This window comes from Natrix helvetica, assembly GCF_964273705.1.
Source record: "Natrix helvetica genome assembly, chromosome: 1".
NCBI classification, from domain to species: domain Eukaryota; kingdom Metazoa; phylum Chordata; class Lepidosauria; order Squamata; family Natricidae; genus Natrix; species Natrix helvetica.
In genome coordinates, this window is record NC_138548.1 from 241,042,544 (window position 1) to 241,063,649 (window position 21,106).

The 21,106-nt window shown below is 42.2% G+C and overlaps 1 protein-coding gene across 3 annotated transcripts in view; it reads right to left on the minus strand.

Annotated features, from left to right (window-relative positions):
• The window catches only part of RNF213 (ring finger protein 213), a 128,498-nt gene that overhangs the window by 53,299 nt on the left and 54,093 nt on the right, over positions 1–21,106 (minus strand). For all 3 annotated transcript variants that reach the window (XM_081936989.1, XM_081936988.1, XM_081936987.1), the window contains 10 exons: positions 20,723–20,863; positions 20,020–20,181; positions 11,409–12,546; positions 10,210–10,403; positions 9,412–9,564; positions 5,382–8,963; positions 2,996–3,132; positions 2,590–2,688; positions 2,166–2,284; positions 105–239 (listed from right to left, as the gene is read on the minus strand). In XM_081936989.1, coding sequence (XP_081793115.1) covers positions 105–239; positions 2,166–2,284; positions 2,590–2,688; positions 2,996–3,132; positions 5,382–8,963; positions 9,412–9,564; positions 10,210–10,403; positions 11,409–12,546; positions 20,020–20,181; positions 20,723–20,863 — 5,860 coding nt within the window. The remainder of the gene's footprint in view (positions 1–104; positions 240–2,165; positions 2,285–2,589; positions 2,689–2,995; positions 3,133–5,381; positions 8,964–9,411; positions 9,565–10,209; positions 10,404–11,408; positions 12,547–20,019; positions 20,182–20,722; positions 20,864–21,106) is intronic.

Sequence of the window (21,106 nt, forward strand, 5' to 3'; positions counted from 1 at the left end):
AAAGAAACTCTCATATAGGAATACAGCCTGACTCTAAAAATGATGATGGGAGTTACTACGAACTGCTGGAATTAAGCACTACATAAACATATAGTTGAACTTACTTTCAGGATTCTCTGCAGACTCTCCCGTATTTTCAGAAAACAGCTGGCTGATGGTGATGTTTCTGAGGGATGTTATATCAGAGGTCATATCCTTGGAGGTTCTTAGATCATCAATATGCACAGACTGCCACAGCCCTAAAAACAACAGATGATATTTCACAGCTATTACCTTCATTCCCATTAATCATTTCTGAGGAAAACCACTTAACCTAACACAGGGAAGGGTAGGATAGTACAATAATGTATCTTTTACCATGTAACAGCAAGGGCCTTCATTAAATTAATTTGCAGATATTGTACTAAATATTGAAGTTAAATACTTCCTTTCAGTTTGATCAATCAAATGTCTCAGGGAAGGGGGGGGGGCAAGGACAGGATTATGGGAAGCCAACAAATATGTTAGCCTCCAAACAAATCATGGAAAAGTTAGAGGAAACTTATTACAAAAATCTGAAGGGCAGGGGTGAAATTCAGCAGATTCTGACAGAATCTGGAGAACCAGTAGCAGAAATTTTGAGTAGTTCGGAGAACCGGCAAATACAACTTTTGGCTGGCCCCAGAATGGGAAGGGAATGGAGATTTTGCAGTATCCTTTCCCTGCCATGCCCACCAAGCCACACCCACAGAACCAGTAGTAAAAAAAAAATGAATCTCACCACTGCTGAAGGGGTATACTATTTTTATTACAGGTAGTCCTTGACTTACAACAGTTCATTTAGTGACCATCCAAAGTTACAGCGGCAGTGAAAAAAATAACTTATGACCATTTTTCACAGTTATAACTGTTGTAGCATCCCATGGTCATGTGACTTACATTCAGATGCTTCGCAACTGACATGTATTTATGACAGTTGCAATCTCCCAGGGTCATATGATCATCTTTTGCCATGTTTTGACAAGCCAATGGGGATGCCAGATTCACTTAACAACCATGTCACTAATTTAACAACTGCAGTCATTCACCTAACAAATGTGGCAAGGAAAGTCGTAAAATGGAGATAATTCACTTAACAAATTTCTCACTTAGCAACATAAATTCTGGGCTCAATTGTGGTTGTAAGTTGAGGACTACCTGTATACATTTGCATTTCTATTAAGAAAAAGAAATGGAAAAATAGGTTTTGCATTTATAGCAACATGAAGTAGAAAAACCCTCCAAAATTAAGAGATGCTTTATTCGGAGAGCCAGTTTGGTCCAGTGGTTAAGACATGAGGCAAAAAAATGGGAAACTGTGAATTCTAGTCCCGCCTAGAATACATATACATATACATATCATATACATGTATTTACTTACACTTCCTTTTTTTTGTATGTTATATTTCCTTTGACTTTTTTGATGGCCCTTTGGCCATTAAAAATTGATTTGAGTTGGTTTTCCTTTAAGCCTTGTTTTATTTGTTTCTTGCATTTTGCATAAATTCATTCATCACAAAAGGGAATAGCATAATGGATATCTAAATATGAATGACTGAGCAAACTTGAGGAATATTCACTAGCAGTAAAATTAATAGTATATATCCAGATCAGGAGTTTGACTAAATTTAAGCAAGAATGTTTCCCTATATATTACATGCCACATATAGGATATTGCCTGAGCTTAATTTTTTATTGGACTGAGGTCCAATAATGGCAAAGGGAATTTTCTTTTTCTTTTGTACTTCAAGAGACTCAGAACTGGAGGGGTAACATTAACCGTGTTAAAACCTATTTAACAACATATAGTTTTCATGTTTCCTAACTAAATACGGCAAGAAATCACATTACTGATTTTCAGCAATTTTTGTCACCAAAGTTTTGTGATCTCTTCAGAGTGTGCACTGTGGATCACAAAAAGATTTGGGGTCCAAATACAACTTAGGAAATATGACATATTACATTTTTCATCTTATTTGTAGCCTTGTGTTAAAAGCACATTTCTTTCTACACTGCAGTAATCTGTAACTTGCACTGCTAGGACCATTTGTGAGAGGAAGCAGGGAGCAATCTTGATGCCATAGCAGCCCCTTTAAATAGACCTCCAGCCACCTTGTTCTGTAATTCTTGCACATAAGCCAACAAACCTCCATGAAATCCTATGTAGGAACTTCCTCCTTCGATTCGTGACAGCTTAGTGATGAAAATTATAAACACCCTGGCTTGATTCTCCTGTATTTTGTTGACTTCATTAACAGCTGAATACCTGTAAGGGTAGAGAAACAGGTGACATTCTTTTGTGAAGTTAAAGCATTCACCTGCCCAACAGCTCCCGTTATTTCAGCACAGACAAAGTTTATTCCCGCACCTCATTCTGATATATGGTACTAAGATGACGAATAGATCCACATGGTTCTCTGTGAAATTAGAATATTGGTCTGGAGTATTTATCGGACTATGTAAAAATCTAAGAACTTGACTGGCTTATAAATATGGTTAAACACGCCAACTATTAATTGATTATATGCTCAGTATTGCTTATCGAGTAGTTTTATCTAACTGGCGACTTACCTGGCTGAGGCAATGAGCTGGGCACTGAGCGATCCATTTTCAAAGTCAGTCTGAATAATGAGGATTTTACTCCCATCTGTCCTCACAGCAAAAAAATTCCTGAGAAAATACAGAAATGTTTAAATGGGCTTTTTTGCAGAAAGAATAGGTCATTCACATCCAGACCTTTATTTAAAACAATATCATCTCTCCAAACACTCGAGCAGTTTGAACAGTAACATAACATTATTGCAATCCTGCAATTTATGTTTTTCAATTCAATTGCAAAACTCCTCTATCTTATGAAATTTATTCTATCAATCGTTTATTTCATTACAAGCACTTTTACGCCACTTCAAAAAAAAAGATATAAAGGAACATACAAATCTGCATTATTCTGTAATCATTGTGGTTGAGGAAAACTCACCGAATGTCCTTCAAAAATGAGTACTCTGTGTCAAATTGTTGTAAGAACAAAACTTTCAGGCTGTCTGAATTATGCTGCAATTCTGCCTCCAAAATCTCTGTGTCTGCTGCAGTCAGGAGTCTGGAGAAGGTTGTCATCTGTAACAGTGAAGACAAAAGTTTTTTCTGTCAAATATTAACAATTTTTTCACAGGATGGCCATGCAATCTCGTTTTTTTATTATCCAAGTGGAAATATTTTTCCCTTCCATTCCCCCACACATATAGGTAACTCTCGTTTAACCATCACAATTAGGAACAGCAACTTGGTCATCAAGCAGTTGCTAAGTGAAACCTTGATTGTGCTTATGAGCTTATTTCAGCTTTCATTTGCTTTACACACCTATGAAAATCATAAATGTGAATATTCTTTATCACCATCATAACTACAAATGACCATTAAATGAGGCAGTCATTAAACAATGGCTACCCATGTTGGTTTTGGGTGACGCTACCAATTAGCTGGTTACAAAAAGATCAGGTAATTTCTAATCATTTTAGAATCATTTTATTCATTAATAACATTTTATTTATTTATTATCTAAATTTGTATCAGCAAGTTCCTTTGTTCTATTACTCAGAAATAGTACTGAAATAGTCCTTTGTTTGTTCCAAAGAAAGTTATGTCCTACTTCAATCATTCCAGACTCTTACACTGAAAAAAGAACACTGGTTTCTCAACCTTTCTGCCAGAGATGGAGATGCTAGAAAAAACATTCTGAAAGAGAAAACCTTTTTTCAGTTTTCTCAGCTAGAGTCTTCTTGAATCTTGGGATTCTGACAAGAAAGTGCATTTCTGTATCATAAATATCTCCTGCATGTATTTTTCATTTCAAGACTTTTAGCACTCAGGGTAAATCCAAAGCATATAATATAACAGCAGACATCCAAATTTCTTGAAAATAACAATTCACTAATATAAGAAGAAACTATAGCAAGTTTTGGCTACAGGTAGTCCTAAAGTTACAACTGTAATGGAGCCTGCCCATCACGATCAGAAGAAATTTCCTGACAGTTAGAACAATTAATCAATATAACAACTTGCCTTCAGAAGTTTTGAATGCTCCAACATTGGAAATTTAAAAGAAGAGATTGGACAACCATTTGTCTGAAATGAATAGGGTTTCCTGCCCAAACAGGGGGTTAGATTAGAAAACCTTCAAGGTCCCTTCCAACCAACTCTATTATTCTGCTCTGCTCTGCTCTACTTACTCTACTCTTCTCTTTGCTTTTTCCTATTCCTATTCCTATTCTTGATGATCATAACAAATTCTACAATGCTTTTTGAGGCAGTCTTTAAGAGAATCCGTGGTTAAATGAATGCAATAGTCATTAACCAAATCAATGATTTGCTATGGGCACTGTTTTTCTGAAAAGTGCCGGATTGGGGTAAAATCTTCATAACAGGTGGCCACATGACCAATTAGCCATAAATATTTCTGTGTTTCCGAGTACCCAAAGTTCTGCCATGTATGGGGGCAGGGGGAAGACCATTGGAAGTTTAAATCCAGATCATAAGTAGCCCCATAAGTATATCCTTCCCTCACTTAAGCACACAAGCTTTCTACATTAATATTATTGGAATAGTTGTGATTACATCAGAACAAGCCATTTTCTACAACCTATTAAGCAACCAAGTTTGCTTTGCAAGTATGATCATATTAAGGATCATCTCAACAGCCTGGAATTGGTAAAAACTATTATTTTTCCCCATGTTAATGTTATTTTTATCCATCTAAAGTGTCTCAAAATAGACCTAAATCTTAAAAGCTGTTTCTATCGATGATCCCCAAAACAAAATATAAAGTAACCAGCCCTGACTCTTAAGGATAATAGAAATGCATTCTAATTTGGAGCAATTTAAAATTGTCTTTAAGCTTTAAAAACAGTAAAGAAGACACAAGAAAAAAAAACACAGAACATATATAACAATATACAATAATTTTACAGCTTTCTATATCGGCTTTCCTGCTTAGCTTTTATAGTTCTCCCTTCTGCATTGCCTTCCTATTGCTTTGACCGTGTCCTATTAACACTTTTAATAATATTCATTATTTGTATCACCATATATTTATATTCCCTATTTTCTGTTTTGGCTTCTGATTTCTAGCCACTTATACATTTTATTCCATACTTTATAGAAGTCTGATTCTTCTCTTTCTTTTAGTTCTATTGTCATTTTATCCATTTCTGCGCATTTGAGTATTAAAACATTCAATAAAAAATATTAATAAAATTGTCTTTAAGCAACTTTTGCCACATATCAGAACTCACTATCTTTATGAATATGAGGAAAAGGGGAACGCAAGGGGGGGGGATAATAGGAAATAACATTTAATTGCAGTTTACCTCAATAAATACTGTAAGGCCTCCAGAGTCTGACCGAAGGCATCCGTGCAAAAATTCGGCAAAGGAAGTATGCTGCTGTTGCTGAAAGTATATCTTAGCCAAGCTATCTCTTAAAAAGTCCAGCTTAGAGTCTCTGAGACGGACAACAGCATCTGGGGTGGCACAGTTCAAGAGGACCATCTCGGACTGCTCTTGCACTTCCTGGCTTCGCTGTGCAGGAGGAAGAGACTCTTTCAGATTTTCTGTCACCTGCAGCACAACTGAAGCGCAAGAGTCTGAATGGTAGCCAATAAAAACATCAGAAGGTTTGTATGTTTGTTGACCCATAAAATATTTCTCTGTTTTAACTGTTACAAAGTCATCCACCCATTTCTTCAAGTCTTCCACAATGGTCTTTTGCCACTTGTTCAGTACAGTATTAATATCCAGATAGTGTTTTTCAAGCCGGTTAATCAATGGAATGGGGAACTGTTTGTACACCACCTTTTTCTCCTCGATGACAATCAGTCGAAATTTGGGATGCACTCTGCATTTCACTCGATGGGTCCCCAAGCCCAAGTCAATGTATTTTTGACCAGCAAGTTGGACATAATACTGATTGAGGGCATCATAGAGGCTCTCGTAAAGGTTTTGTAGGTTGAGAAGAACCACCATCTTCCCAGTCTCCATGCAAATTTTGACTCGGTTTATGTTTCTGCAAATCTGAGTGTATTCTTGATCTTTGGGAAAGCTGGAACCAAAAATAATTTCTGGTTGGGCATCTCGAAAGAAACGCTGTTGGAGAATCTGAAGCGCTGCATAATTTTCTGTTAATACTAACAGATATCGGCATTCACCCTCCTGGTAATTGCTACAAATGTTTTGCTCAACTAAATCAATTGTACTGATATCCTTATAATTTTCATCTCCTCCTTCTGGAATCTTAGACATAAAAGTATCCAAGACTTCAACGCCTTCTTTGCCGCTGAAATTTCGGAGAACCACCTCTGCTATTTCATGGGGACCTGGTATGCTTTTAGAATTTTTTGTCAAAGCAAATAACATTTTGACAAGACTGTAATAGTCACGCAATCCAAAAAAATCCTTAGTTTGATTCTTGCAAATTTCTTCATATGCATTCGCAAAGATAGGAAAGAAACGCTCAACTTTCTGTAGCAACAAAGGTTCTGAAGAGCAAATACCTTTTGCACTTTTTATGAGTTCATTTTTATTCAGGTCTCCACGAGATACAAAGATGCCTCGATTCATCTTAGCTGGATCTAGGGCCCAGTTAGATATCCCAACGAAGCCAACCTTCTTGTGAGGAAGTGGATCATCATCAATGCATCCATCTTCTAAGAGAGGGTGAAGGGTCTTCAGAGGCATTTTGGGAGAGTCTTCTGCCAATCCAATTTCATCTAATACAACCACAGAGACATATTCGCCAAGGTTTTTCCCTTCCTGGAAACGAGCACAATGCTTGAATGTATTTATGATCCCCTCAGGGGTTGAATGTGGGCTGCACTGAAAAGACACCAAATGGATCTGCTTAAGTTCCTTATAAAGGTCAGAATAGGCTGCTTGACCCTGCATGGCATCAGCCACGATGGTCTTGGCAAGAGATTTTGAGCTGCCCGGCTTCCCAATAAGAAACAAAGGGATTTTAAGTTCAATGCAGATTACCATCATGAACACATTTTCCTTCAAAGCCATGTTTTTTGCTATACTTTGCCTATCGGGCACACCACTCAAAAAAAGATCCTGAATCAAGCTAATTTCTTCAAGAACGACTTTTTCATTATCATATGGTTCTGGAAATATTTCACAGATAACTCTCCAGTAGGCCTCTTTCTGTTCCAGGGAAGCATGGTAGCAAACACCAACAGAAAGAATCAAAGACCACATTATTCTGTCTCTCTGGATTACACTTTTGGGAGGATTACTTTCCAGAGACTTCTCCAGATGTTCAATAAGACGTTCACTATGGCCGTGAAACCATTTGAAGACCTCCACACAACGCTCAACATCTCTCAGGCTGATAAAGCTGCATTCGTCTTTCCGCTGTCTCATGTAGGTTTGTGACTGAAAAAGCACCTCAGTAATCATTCTGATCTCAGTAGCAGACATTGTGATCGACTTGGCAAGTTTTTGCACAATCTGTTCTATGTAAAGTTTTTCAGTGATATTGTTCAATTGCCCAAAATCCCACACCAAAGGTATCATGCTTGGTGGGAGTGCATGAACACGGTAAACAAGCTGCCTAAGGGGGATGGAACCAAGCTTTTCGCTGGTGTCCTCTGCTTTGACACGATAACCCAGTCCAGCTGACTCCAAGCGCTGGATCATTTTTGGTGTGTGTTTGCGGTAAGGATTGCATGCAGCTATGATCTGTAAACCCGTGTTGGGCAGTAAAGGCTGTCCTTCTATTGTGTGGTCACATAACACTTCCTTGATGCTGCTGACCGCGTCTGTGGTGTTGGCTTCATCAAAAAATAAAATTGTGTCAAACTTATAATTAAACCTATTGTATTGTGCCATTTTTTCAGCTTCCCTCACTTTATCATAGATTGCATCTGCTGTGGTACCTCCATGAACTTTGACAAGCTTCATATTATCAGCATCAGCACCACTCTTACGCAGTTCACACAGGTATTTTATAAGTCTGGTTTTTCCACAGCCGGTTTCTCCCATCAGGACAACAGGAATGCCACACCTAAATCTCATTTCAATGGCAAGCATTTTCAGGATATTGTCTGTTGTAAGTTCGTACGTTTCATCAGGATCGGTTGGCCACTGGATCCCCAAGACCATGCAAAGTTTCTCAATTTTCTCAGCTCTGGTTAGTGCATCAAAATTTATATTGAATGGAACTCTCTGAAGAGCTAATCCCATGTACAATTGAAGGGTCATGACATTTCTCTTGATAATATTGCCATTCAAAGGATTGATGGCATCAATGCTGCCGTTGTTATTGTGCTGGAGATGAAAGCCAATGAAAGTCATAGATACACAGTCCTCATTAAAGAATATGTATGGATGGGGTTCAGATTCCCACTTTTTCCGGAGCAGAAATGGAGCAAGGGCTTCCTCAGTAACCCCTTCGAAAACTTGCATTCCAGGGCTTTCATCAGAAATGTTAAGGGAAGGAGTTGCAAAATCCTTTGCCATTAAAATCATAAATTTGACCACAAAATTTTTAAAGCCCTGCAAAGTGTCCTGGACAAAAGCAGCATTACAGAAAACAGAGGTTTCACAATTTTTCAGCTGAAGGTTAAGAAACCAAGCAAAGTTTCTAAGTTCCGACCAAGAAGGATCAATCACTCCACAGTAGATCAAGAACAGTTGTAGACATTCTCCGGGAGTCCCTTCCACTGAGCCTTTTCTATACTTGAACGCATCAAGATTTTCACGTCTGTTTTCTCGTAACAAATACTGGAATGGTCTCTGAAAAGCTTCACTGCAGAACATTCCTTGATCTACTCCAGGATCACTGCTGTCATGAAATAAATCCTCCTGAATACCGTTGCATAGTACTTCTTTAGGAGATCTGCAAGTTATTTGGGGGAATACATCAAGGAAACTGTAGTTCAACCCTGGAAATTTCTGAAAATAAACCAGAGGGAGAAAAGGAAGGAGTTATAATACAATCAAAAGGTTTTTTTAAAAAATATTTTCCTATTTCACAAGCTCCAGGGTTTTCCACGGTGTTTTAATTTTGTACTATGGGAAAGGGTTGTCAATACTGCAGAATTGGAATTACCATGAATAGAATTACTGCTTTGCTGCAAGAGATTATGGAAAAATCTCTTTAAGAATCCATGGAGAGAGAAAAGGTTCAGTCCCTTGTAGAGAGTTTCACTTTAACCTCTTGTAGGGAGGTGTTTTTCTTCCTGTCCCTTGTAGAGTTTTTCCTTAAGTCACTTCGTAGGCACAACTAAATCCCTATTTTTTCCTTAGAGACTTTTAGGATTCCACAAACCAGTTTCAAAATTCTACTCTAAAATACTAAAAACACAGCAAATATATATTCTATGCCTCTGGATGTACTTACAGATCCTCTTTGTTTTTTTGGTGAGTGGGGTGGTTGCAGAATTTCTGCAACATAGAGGTGGCACTGTTTCCGAAGCCAGATTTTCCCATCTGCATCTTCCAGATACCGTAAGATGAAGAGCTTGAACAAAAATTCTGAAATTCCAGTCTGAACCTGGAAGAATACAGAAACATAAGGACCACACCAATAAACAGGGATGCTCCTCCTCTAGATATAAGTACCATATTTTTTGGAGTATAAGACAAGAAAAAGAGGCTGAAAATCTGGGGGCATCTTATACACTGAATACAACATTTTTGCCTCCAGAAACCATGCCCCCTTCACCAAAATGGCCGTGCATAGCCTTTAGGAGGCTTTCAGAGTGCTCCTAGGGGCTGGGGAGGTCAGAAATGAGTGAAAAACGGACCGTTTTTTTTGCTCAATTCCTCCCCCCCCCCCCCCAGCCCCCAGGAGCACTCTATAAGCCTCCTAAAGACTATGCATGCCATTTTTTTTGAAAAATGGGCCTGTTTTCATGAAAAACAGGCTGTTTTTGCTGCAACCCCCCCCCCCCCCCGGAACACTCTACAAGCCTCCTAAAGGCTATTCATGCCCTTTTTTAAAATGAAAAACAGGCTCATTTTCATGAAAAATGGGCTGTTTTGGTGAGGTCTGCAGACTTCAAAAACTTTTTTTTTAAATTTGCCTCTTCAAAAACTTGGTGCGTCTTATACTCCGAAAAATACAGTATATCTTCTCACCAAAAGATGTATTGGAAGAAAAAGAAAATCCCCTCAATCAAAACTGTGACATACTTACAGAAGAAGTAATATCAAAATGCACCATGATGGGCTGTTTCTGGTACTTTTGGTCCAGGAGTGGAAACAAAGAGGTCAGGATTTTTCTCTCATTCACATGGGGATCAATCAGCCGAATAGTTTTTAAATGAACTCCGTTTTCTTGCAATTGTGCTTCCATTTTCTGATGCATTCTCTTTATATAGAGAGATTTTCCTATAGTTAAAAAAAACACTTAAGGTTTTGCCAGGAAAAACAAAAATAAAATACCTAATTCATTTGCGACCGAGAACTCACATAATCTATACAAATGCCTAGCAACTACTATAGAAAATATAGGGAACATCAAAGATAACTAATCCTGTTAAAAATAAAATTCAGAATAAATTGTGGTGGGCAGAAAAATACTGCTAGGGGGAATTGAACCTGGAGATTCTGATTTCTTTTCTGAGCTTTTGATTTGGGCAGCTGTAATAAACTCAGATCAATAAATTAATAATGTAAATAAGTTCTAATCTGTCACTTGTCAGGCCTGCAGCCATCTTCTCTTTTGGATCGTTGGCCTGCCACACTTTCTATTATTCTACTATGCATTTTCTATTGTGGGAAAGTAGGAGGGGGCATTGTATGGAGTTAGATGCTATGTAGCCATAACAAAATTCTTTCTAGAAAGCTAAGGTCATTCTTTATCTTTGCACCTCTGCACCTGACCAGAACTGGATGGGTGGAACTGCCAGCATGGCAGTGGGAGACTGGACCATGTGATGGACTTGTGGGAGTGGGGGCAAGATCTTGAACTTTCAACTAGGTGGGGAAAACCAGGAAGCTTTCAGATTCGGGTTTCCCCAGATGTGCCAACATGGCTCTCTTAATAAATTGGAACTTTGAGCAATATTTTGCCTTGGACTCTGGTTTACTTTGGGATGCTATTTGGATCTCTGACATCACTTTTATGTAGTTTTTTTTTCTCTAGTTTTCCAGTGTAGTGAACAAGAAGTTTAGAACATTACGTTAATTAAAATGACAATTTTAGTTAACTATAGCACTACTTAAATATCAACTGCTAGTACTGTACTACTAACATAGTAGTACATGATTTGAAATTGATTTGTTATAAAGAACCCTGATTAATATTAATTATTAACTATTACTCTAATATGGGTTGTTCTTTGCTTGCTAAACTATGATTATATTTCCAAGATGGGAACTTGGTTTTCTCACCCATTCCAGCTCTTTCAGAAGATACAATCCCAACACACATGTTATTCTTGAAGATGGAAGTTGATGGATTTCCAAGCTGAGTGGCTTTGTAATGCTTCCCAAGGTAACTTTGAATGTCTTTTAGGGGCCGAAGAGGGGTCATGTGAATGATGAAATTACTAAAAACAGAGGGGATATAGCAGTGTTCTCTCTCACAGTTGCAGAATATCACTAAACGGAAGTCACTGCTATATTTTAAATGAAGGTTTTGGTATAGTTCCTCTAACTTCTTGCTAACATCATAACTCAACTCATCAGCAAAGAGTAAGGCATAAATCTTCTTCTCTCTATAAGTTGGAGTAAGGCATCGCCTTATAAACAATTCCACTTGCTCGTAGCTAGTTTGTGGTGTGCACAATAAAACTTCATCGTAAGAGGGTAGCATCTCTTCTGGACTGTTCATGTAGATGGAAATTGTGGAAACCAAAATTTCAGAGCGAGGGCAGAGAATGAGGTTGGGCTGCCTACTATGAAGTCCGTGTGGTAATACTCGCACAACAAGCCTTTTCTCCAAATCTGCCAAATTAGATAGGAATCTACCAAGAGTTTCAATATCAAAGCAATCTGGAAGAAATAAGCCCATGTTCTCCATGTAGGACTCCCACATTTCCTCCAGGTGTTCAGTCAACTCTCTTCCACTTGCCGGGAGTTTATACATTACATCAACACTATTTGGTATTTCAGGTATCACTAGTTTGGAGACTTCTTCAATATCTTGTCTACTGCAGCTGTGCTTTATGAAGGACAGCATCATTAAGGAAGACTCACTGGGTTTCCGTGAACCAAGCTCCTTGCATAAATATACAAGCTGGTCAGCCATGTAATAATTCAAATACAAATACTTGGATCGCTTCTCAGACATGAACTGATTCCACCTCTCCAGAAAACTCTCCATCTTCCTGCACATGGCTGGCAGAACGTCTGCCACATCTCCAGTTCCACAAAGGTTACCGATAGAATTTAAATTAAAGTTTATATTAATGCAAAACAGACTCTCAGGTGAGCAATATATGTCAGCAATCCAGTTTCGGAAAAGCATGTTTCCAGCAGAATAAAGGTTCATGAAGGACAATGCGAATCTCTGAACGCTAGAAAACACCTGAGTGAAGAATACACACAAAAACACAATTATTATATTGAATCCAAATCATTATTAAACAGCCTATACAATGTATGTATCCTGCAAAATGCCTAATGTATATAATCAATCAACTTTTGATTATTTAAAATACAGATATGCAATCTATAGGCATTTTCTATGCAGTTCCCAAGTCCTGCCCATTCTATGCTCCAACCCAGTCAAACTCACGTTGTCATCACGTGACATATCGCGACTTTTTTCCCCTTCGCTAAATTGGTGGCCATGGCCAGCAAATGACGCATCTGGCCCTCAGGCCACAGGTTTGAGCTTACTGCTCTAACCAATAAGCTCATAAATAAGCTATGGGGAACCATTAAAAGGACCGTTGACTTACCTGAACGGTCCTTCTATGTGCACTGTGAGGAGAATCCAAGCATGGGTTAACTTTGTCCGTTAGCCTAGAGACTGAGTTATGTAATTGTTGACCACGCCTCCTCTGACTGGGCTGTTCAGTTTTGTACAAAGGCTCAACCGATCCAAGAGAAGCAATGAAGACATATAACCGGTAAGTAGGTAAGTAGACATCTTGTGTGTGTGTGTGTGTGTGTGTTAGCAATTCTGAAGTGACCATCAACGCCCGTACCAGCCGAAGCCGAGGGCGGGTTTGGATTCCCCTCACAGTGCACATAGAAGGACCGTTCAGGTAAGTCAACGGTTGTTCTCCTGTGCGCTGCTTGGGGAATCCAAGCATGGGACATGCCAAAGCAATTAGTCTCAGGGGTGGGACGCCGGCTGGTTAAGGGCCGTGGATGCAACAACACTCTGCAGGACGCGCCATCCAAATGAAGCTTCTGCTGAAGCGTATCTGTCCACTTTGTAATGGCGGATGAAGGGTGACGGAGATGACCAAGTCGCCGCCCTACAAATGTCCTCCACTGAGGCTTGAGTCGCCCATGCCGCCGTGGTAGCCGCACTCCTGGTGGAGTGAGGAGTGATGCACCTGGGTGCAGGTCGAGATTGCGATTCGTAGGCGAGGGCCAATACAAGCTTTCAGCCAACGTCCAATGGTGTGCGAAGACACCTTCTGTCCCATGGATGACGGTTGAAATGAGACAAAGAGTGCCTCTGATCTCCTGAACGCCACTGTGCGGTTCACATAGCGGCGGAGCACTCTGTGAACATCAAAATGATGCCACTTCCATTCCAGGGGATGCGACGGGCTGGAGCAAAAGTTTGGAAGGATAAGCTCTTGAGCCCTGTAGAACAGGGAGTTAACTTTCGGCAGGAAGACCGGTCCAATCGCAAGATGACCCTGTCGGGATGAAATATGCAGAGGTCTTCACGCACCAACAGTGCGGCCAGTTCTGAGACCCTACGAGCGGATGTAATCGCTACTAAAAAGATGGTTTTGAGGGTCAACAACCTAAGCCCAATGGTACGGATGGGTTCAAACGGTTCTGCCGTGAGAGCTGTGAGTACAAGAGTCAAATCCCATGTAGGGTAGCGGTGGACTACCGGTGGCCTGAGGTTAGAAGCGCCCTTGACAAAGGAACGGACCCTCAGATGGCGAGCGAGGGAATGGCCATGGGCGCCCCCTATCACCGTCGATAATGTTGCGGTCTGCCTGCGTAGGGTGCTGGGCGTTAATCCCTTGTCCAGACCCGATTGCAAAAAGTCCAAAACCTGTGGGGTGGACACCTTGAATGGGTCCATGGACACTGTCGGGCACCACCGGCAGAACGCCTGCCAGGTGGCCTCATAAATAGGGGTCATGGAAGGCCGACGAGCCGTTTGTATAGTGGTGATGACTTTGTCCGAGTAATGCTGACGCATCAATATCGACCGCTCACGTGTCACATGGCTAATCGTAGCGGTTGAGAACCCCCTGTCTCTCTATCCTGGATAGAGACAGCTCTATCCTGTCATCTGGTATTCTCCACAGCCGGGAGATCGAGAGATGGACCAGGTCGGCGTACCATAGTCACCTGGGCCACATTGGCGCTATCAGAACTTCCGCCTTCTCCAACAGGATCTTCTGTATGACCAGCGGTACGAGCGGGAGAGGCGGGAAGGCATATAGGAGACCCTCCAGCCAAGAGCTCCGCAAAGCGTTGGTGCCTTCCGCTCCCGGGACGTAGTACCTGGTGAAGAACCTGTCCAGGTGTGCATTGTGTGGCTGAGCAAAGAGATCCACTTGTGGTCGTCCAAACCGGTGTGTTAGTTCCTGGAACAGGGTCGGGTGGAGCTGCCACTCCAATTGGTCCACCGTGGTTCTGCTCAGCCAGTCCGCTTGCACATTGGCTGTGCCTGAAATGTGCTCCGCCCATAGGGATAATAGGTGGGTCTCTGCCCAATGGTGGAGACGTTCCGCTTCCAGCATCAAGGCCTGAGACCTGGTGCCCCCCTTGGCGGTTGACATGCGCCTTGGAGGCTACATTGTCCGTGGGGATCAACACATGGTTGGCTGTCACCAGGTCCCGAAAGTCTCGGAGAGCTAGACAGATCGCCCGGTGCTCCAGCCAATTGATGCTGTTTTGCAACTCCTGGGTGCTCCAACGACCTTAAGCCGCCCTGTCCAATGCATGGGCTCCCCAACCGAATAGGCCCGCCTCTGTTGTTACTACAACACGTTCTGGCTCCTTGAACAAGCACCCCTTGAGGAGCTTGGAGGAGGTCCACCATCGGAGTGAACGCAACACCTTGGGAGGCAACCGGACCTTGGTCTGCGATGGCTGGTGTGAGCCCTCTGAAAGGGGAGCAAATCCATTGGAGGGGACGTGCGTGAAACCTCGACCACGGAACAACGTCTATGCATGAGATCATCTTCCCCAGCAGGCGGGAGATGACTGTGAGGGGAAAAGACTGTTGAGTGTGCACTTGACTCATCAGGGTCTGCAGGCTCTGGTGTCTTTCTTGAGAGCGCGACACTATGCATTGCTTGGAGTTGATGACAGTCCCGAGATGTAGAAGGGACGTGGTTGGATGCAGGTGGCTCTTTGGGAGATTCAAAACGAATCCGTGGAGCTGTAGTGCCTCGATTGTGGTCTGCAAGTCTTGCCTCGCCATATCCAGGGAGGATGACAGGATCAAAATGTCGTCCAAATAACAGTTGAGTCTGATCGGGATGGACCTGAGAGAGGCCGCAACCACTGCCAGCAGCTTGGTGAAGGTCCGCGGAGCCAATGAAACGCCGAATGGCAGGGCGCGGTATTGGTAGTGCCACCCCGCAAACTGGAAACGCAGGAACCTCCAGTGCGACCGGTGAATAGGCATGTGGAGGTAGGCCTCTTTTGATGTCTATGGAGGTCATCAGATCGCCCTGCCGGATACTGGCGAGAATGCTCTTGAGAGACTGCATTTTGAACCTCTGGTATTTCAAGTAGAGGTTGAGACGTTTCAAATCTAGGATGGCCCGCCATCCCCCTGAGTTTTTGGGGCACCCATTCTATCGCATTGATAGAGATCAGATGGTCGGTTTCGGAGTCCATCAGGTGTCTCTTTACCTGGCATCTTGGTACGGGACACTCGATGAAGCGCTTCAGAGGAAATGCGAGGAATTCCAGAGTGAGGCCCAGCCTCACCGTCTGGAGCGCCCACGCGTCCGAGGTGGTTTCTGCCCATTGGGGGGCGAACGATGAGAGGCACCCCGCCAATGGGATCCCCCTCGTGAGAGTCACCGGAACCTTCGAAAGGACCGGTAATTGTTCCCATGAAATGGCCGCCGGGCCTGCTGTTGTCCCTATTACCTGGATGGTCCTGATTCCTGTCCTGCGCCTGAAAGAATGGTCTGGAATAGGGCGGGACGTATGGGGCAGTGTTATAACTGGAGTCTCCGGTCCGAAAGGATTGCCTTCTGTAATATGGCTGCTGTCTCCTGCCCCCGCGTCTAGTGGTTGAGGGGAGTACCTTACGTTTGTCTCTATTTTTGATTAGAATCTGATCTAGTGCGGCTCCAAACAGCAGCCCTCCCTTGAAGGGAGTAGAGGCAAGCCGCCATTTGGAGCGGATATTGGCTTGCCAATGGCGAAGCCAAAGGAGCCTGCGGGATGCCACATTAGACACAACTGCAAGGGACGCGAATTTGAGGAGAACTCTAGTGCCGCCACTAGTTTGTTTACATCCTAGTGCAGTCGTAGGTCCTCAGGTGGGATCCTAGACTTCATTTGTTGCAACCAAACCAGAGAGGTTCTATTTATGAAAGAAGCTGCTGTGGCTGCACACAAAGCCCAGGCAGCCGCCTGCTGCATTTTACGAAGGACCAGTTCGGCCTTGCGGTCCTCGGCTTTAAGGCCTTCCGAAATCTCAGAAGGTATCAATACTGGAGAGGCTAAGGCCGCTATAGGCGGATCTACTGTGGGAAATTGTAGGAGTTCGTCCAATTCAGGGGTGGAAGCGTAGAGCTTCCTGTCCCCATTACTGGGAGGGGGAACAGCTGTTGGTTGGGCCCACTGCTTCTGGACCATGTCCAGGAACAGCTTAGGGACAGGCATGACCTCCTGCTCCTGTACGTGTTCTGCAAAAAAACGGTCGGTGGAATCCAGGCCCACAGCCGTGCTTGCCTGGGTAGCGGCTCCCCCCATCTTGGTTGTTGCCTTAGCCTTGTATAGAAGCGACTTGAACAAGGGGGGCCGGAATAAGCCAGAAAAGGCCTGAGTATCTTGGCCTGGGCCATCGTCGTCTAACAACTCCAGGGCCGCCCCATCCTCCTCCTCACCAAGAATAGAGCTTTCACTGTAAGCTGAAGGTGGTGGTGAAGGAGGATCAGCCTGAGAAATGGAAGGGTCTCTGGCCATGTGGGTAGCAACAGGGCGTTGGGCCCTGCGTTGTAACTCTGCATCCACCCCCTGAGAAATAGCGGCAGAAATCATGCTATGAAGTTCTGGGGGCAGATTAAATTCAGGGGCCTTGCTCTAAGGCCTGTGGCTGTAGGGGTAAATGTGGCTGTTGGCTCTGAATGTGGGGAGGCATGACTTGTGGTCGGGCCTACCACAGACAGGTCTGGGGTAGATCAGGGCCCTAGGTCCCCTTCAACTGATGCCCTTCCCAGTGGTGTGGGGAGATCAGGTGACCAGCCCTGGACTCCCACTATAGGGCCAAAGGGTACAAGTGAATGGCGTTCGGCCACCAGCCTAGGAGGTGACCTAGGAGTGGGCCCAGCAGTAGAGGCCGATGTCTTGGCCGTCTCCTTGCGCTTCGCAACCCTGTCCGGGGCTGCAGATGGTACGCGCGCCTTGTGCTTAGAGGCCCTAGTAGTAGATCTACTGGCCCTGGTACTAGGCTCCGGGGTCTCCAATCGCAGTGGGAGGGAGCTAGAAGTCCCTTCGCTGCCCCCCGAAAGAGAAAGATCGGCCATAGCAATAAGAGAAAGGCGGGAGAGATTTGAAAAGCTCAAGCTCACTTAACACCAGGGCGAACCACTGACAATTGGAGCGTTGGAGATTTGCGGAACTAAGCGATGGCGGCGAACTGACCTCTGCAGCTCAGACTCACTCCGCTAATAATTGAGCGCACAATAGAAAGCTCCACCCTTTCCAGCAGGCAAATTGGTGCGAAAAAACTAACGGCCAAAATGGCTGACGTTAACAGTCCAAAGCGCGCGAAATTCAAATTACAAGCAAAATGGCGCCGTTCTACTCTGTCTGGAGGGAAAACCAACCTCTGACTCGAATTGACGCGGCAGGCTTACCGAGCGCCAGTCTTCGATCGTCCCTCGTGTCAGCAGTTGGCAGTCAGGCGCGATAACCCCCCCCCAGTGGCAGCGAAGAGGTCAAACAAGCGGAGAAGCTAGCAGTGGGCCGCTGCCGTCCATGCCGACTCAAGAGCAGTGAACCGACTCTCACCCCGGCCTCACGTCAGTAAAAGGAGGGCGGCGAACCGACCCTCTGCTGATCAAATGTCCCGGCGCCTCGCTGCCAAACGATCCGGCATACTTTCCAGCGACCACTAGAGTCGCGAGGAACCAAGAGGTAGCTGCAGGAGGCACGTTCCAGCAACTAGAGCCACGAGGAACCAGAGATCCTAGCTGAAGTCACAATCTTGAAAATGATCACAGTCCCAGAGGGAATCCAAATGAGGTAATTTTGTCTATTAACCTAGAGGAGAAAAAATTTTTGCGTCTCTTTAAGGCTGGACTGAGTTAAAAAACTGAACAGCCCAGTCAGAGGAGGCGTGGTCAACAATGACATAACTGTCTCTAGGCTAATGGACAAAGTTAACCCATGCTTGGATTCCCCAAGCAGCGCACATAAATATATTTTCTGCTATTAATGGGGAAAAGATATATGAGTAGATGGGAAAGAGTATAGAACTGTGGAAACACGAGAGATCCAGGAAAGGGCCAGAAAAATAAGATAAAGGCCCATGTCTGACTATGACAGTGGAATCATTTTGATATTACAATATTAAATCACCTTTGTTGCAATGAAACAATTTTACTATTGCTAGAAATGATTATAAATTGGGTGTCTATGTGCCCATCCAAAAGTTTGATATGATGTGTGTGTGTGTGTGTGTGTGTGTGTGTGTGTGTGTGTGTGTAATAGAGAGGAAATTTCCCCCACTTTCCCCCCAAAACACCCTGAGCATTATAATTGCCACTATTGTAATAGCTGTTACAATTGAGCAATAATCTTTAAACGTATACAAAATATATCTATTTTAAATGCTAAATGCTAATCTAAAATAATCAATTCCTCTTAATCAATATCAGACTGTTAAGAGTTGGCATTCTGTTCAAGGTGTACTCTTACATTATCGGGTACAATGTCACAGACATTTAAATTCAAGAATAAAAATGGTTTAAATCATCAAATTTAACAGGTTTCAATAACTTTGTTCTGAAGAATGTTAAAATCTCACTGACTCTCAATATCTATTCCAATATCTCAGGGGTTGCCACAAAGAAGAGGGAGTCAAACTATTCTCCAAGGCACCTGAGGGTAGAACAAGAAGCAATGGGTGGAAACTAATCAAGGAGAGAAGCAACTTAGAACTGAGGAGAAATTTCCTGACAGTTAGAACAATTAATCAGTGGAACAGCTTGCCTCCAGAAGTTGTGAATGCCCCAACACTGGAAGTCTTTAAGAAGATGTTGGATAGCTATTTGTCTGAAGCGGTATAGGGTTTCCTGCTTAGGCAGGGGGTTGGACTAGAAGACCTCCAAGGTCCCTTCCAACTCTACTATTGTATTGTATTGTATTGTATTGTATTGTATTGTATTGTATTGTATTGTATTGTATTGTATTGTATTGTATTGTATTGTAATAAAGACACAAAAATACCAAAATATGAAATTTACTGATTTAGCAAGACATGTATTTAATTATGGACTTTGGCTGGCTATAGATGCTTTCCTCAAAATGGAGGATTATCAATACAATCTAGAAATGGCACGAAGAAAAAAGCAGGAGCCAGATGTTCATTCCTCTCCCTCTCACATGCATTTCAATTACAATAATTTGGAATATGGAGGAAAAACAACAGGAAGCTTACTTCAGAAAATTTCTCCACTTGTGCATTTTGTTCTTCTTTTCCGGACATCAGCATCAACTTATTCATTAGTTCTTGAAGCTCTTCCAGAGAATAGTGCCGAGTCTTCTCTTGGTCCCCATGACTTTCTTTGATTGTCAGATTCAGAATAGTGTCCAGGCAAACCTTATAACAAAACATAAATAAATAAATAAATAAATGAATTATGTATGTATGTATGTATGTATGTATGCATGCATGCATGCATGCATGCATGTATGTATATAAAAATATAAATATACATACATACATACATACATACATACATACATAATGAAGACTGCCCATTTAATTCAGTATTAATTCAGTAAACATCAGACATTCATAAAGAAAGCAATTTATTAGCAAGTATCATTAAAAGTGACTGTAATATAGTTGAAATGCAATTTTAAATGTTAGTGGTGGTGAAAATTGCACAAGTACCACTTTTTTTTGCTAATGCCTTTTCATTACAAGCAGGCTATTTAATACAATAATATCTTTTTCGTATTTTACTGTATTTCAGTGTTTAACCCTTATTTTATTTTACAACTACCAAGAGTTGGTTCAGCAGTAGAGGCAAACAAATTAAATGCATAAAGAACATTTAAAATTAGTTTTGTGGAAATTAGCAGAAAAGAAGAAAAAAATAGACATGCTTGGGAATCATTTTTAAGCAATGTCTCACCTTCTGTCCTTCTTTTGGGGCCTTAATTCTATAAATTCCTTTCTCATTGATGCTGGTTGCCAGGGATATAGATGACAACTCCACAGAGCCATGACTCTCTTTAATAGTTTTCAACCAATCCAAGTATCTTGCAGAATCACGCTGCAGGGAGAAGATATGACAAGGAATATTCCCATTAGCCTGTATCTTTCCTAAGTCATGCAGGACATTCTAAAATTTCTACCCCACTGTCTTCTGGGCTTTCAAACATATTTTACCCAAGTTAAAATTACCAATTGACATAATATTGTATGCAAACTGTACTTCGTGTGGCAAAGCATAACCACGTTTCTTTTTGAATACAGAGCATCTGTAGACATTCAGGTTCAAAGAACGTTTTAAATA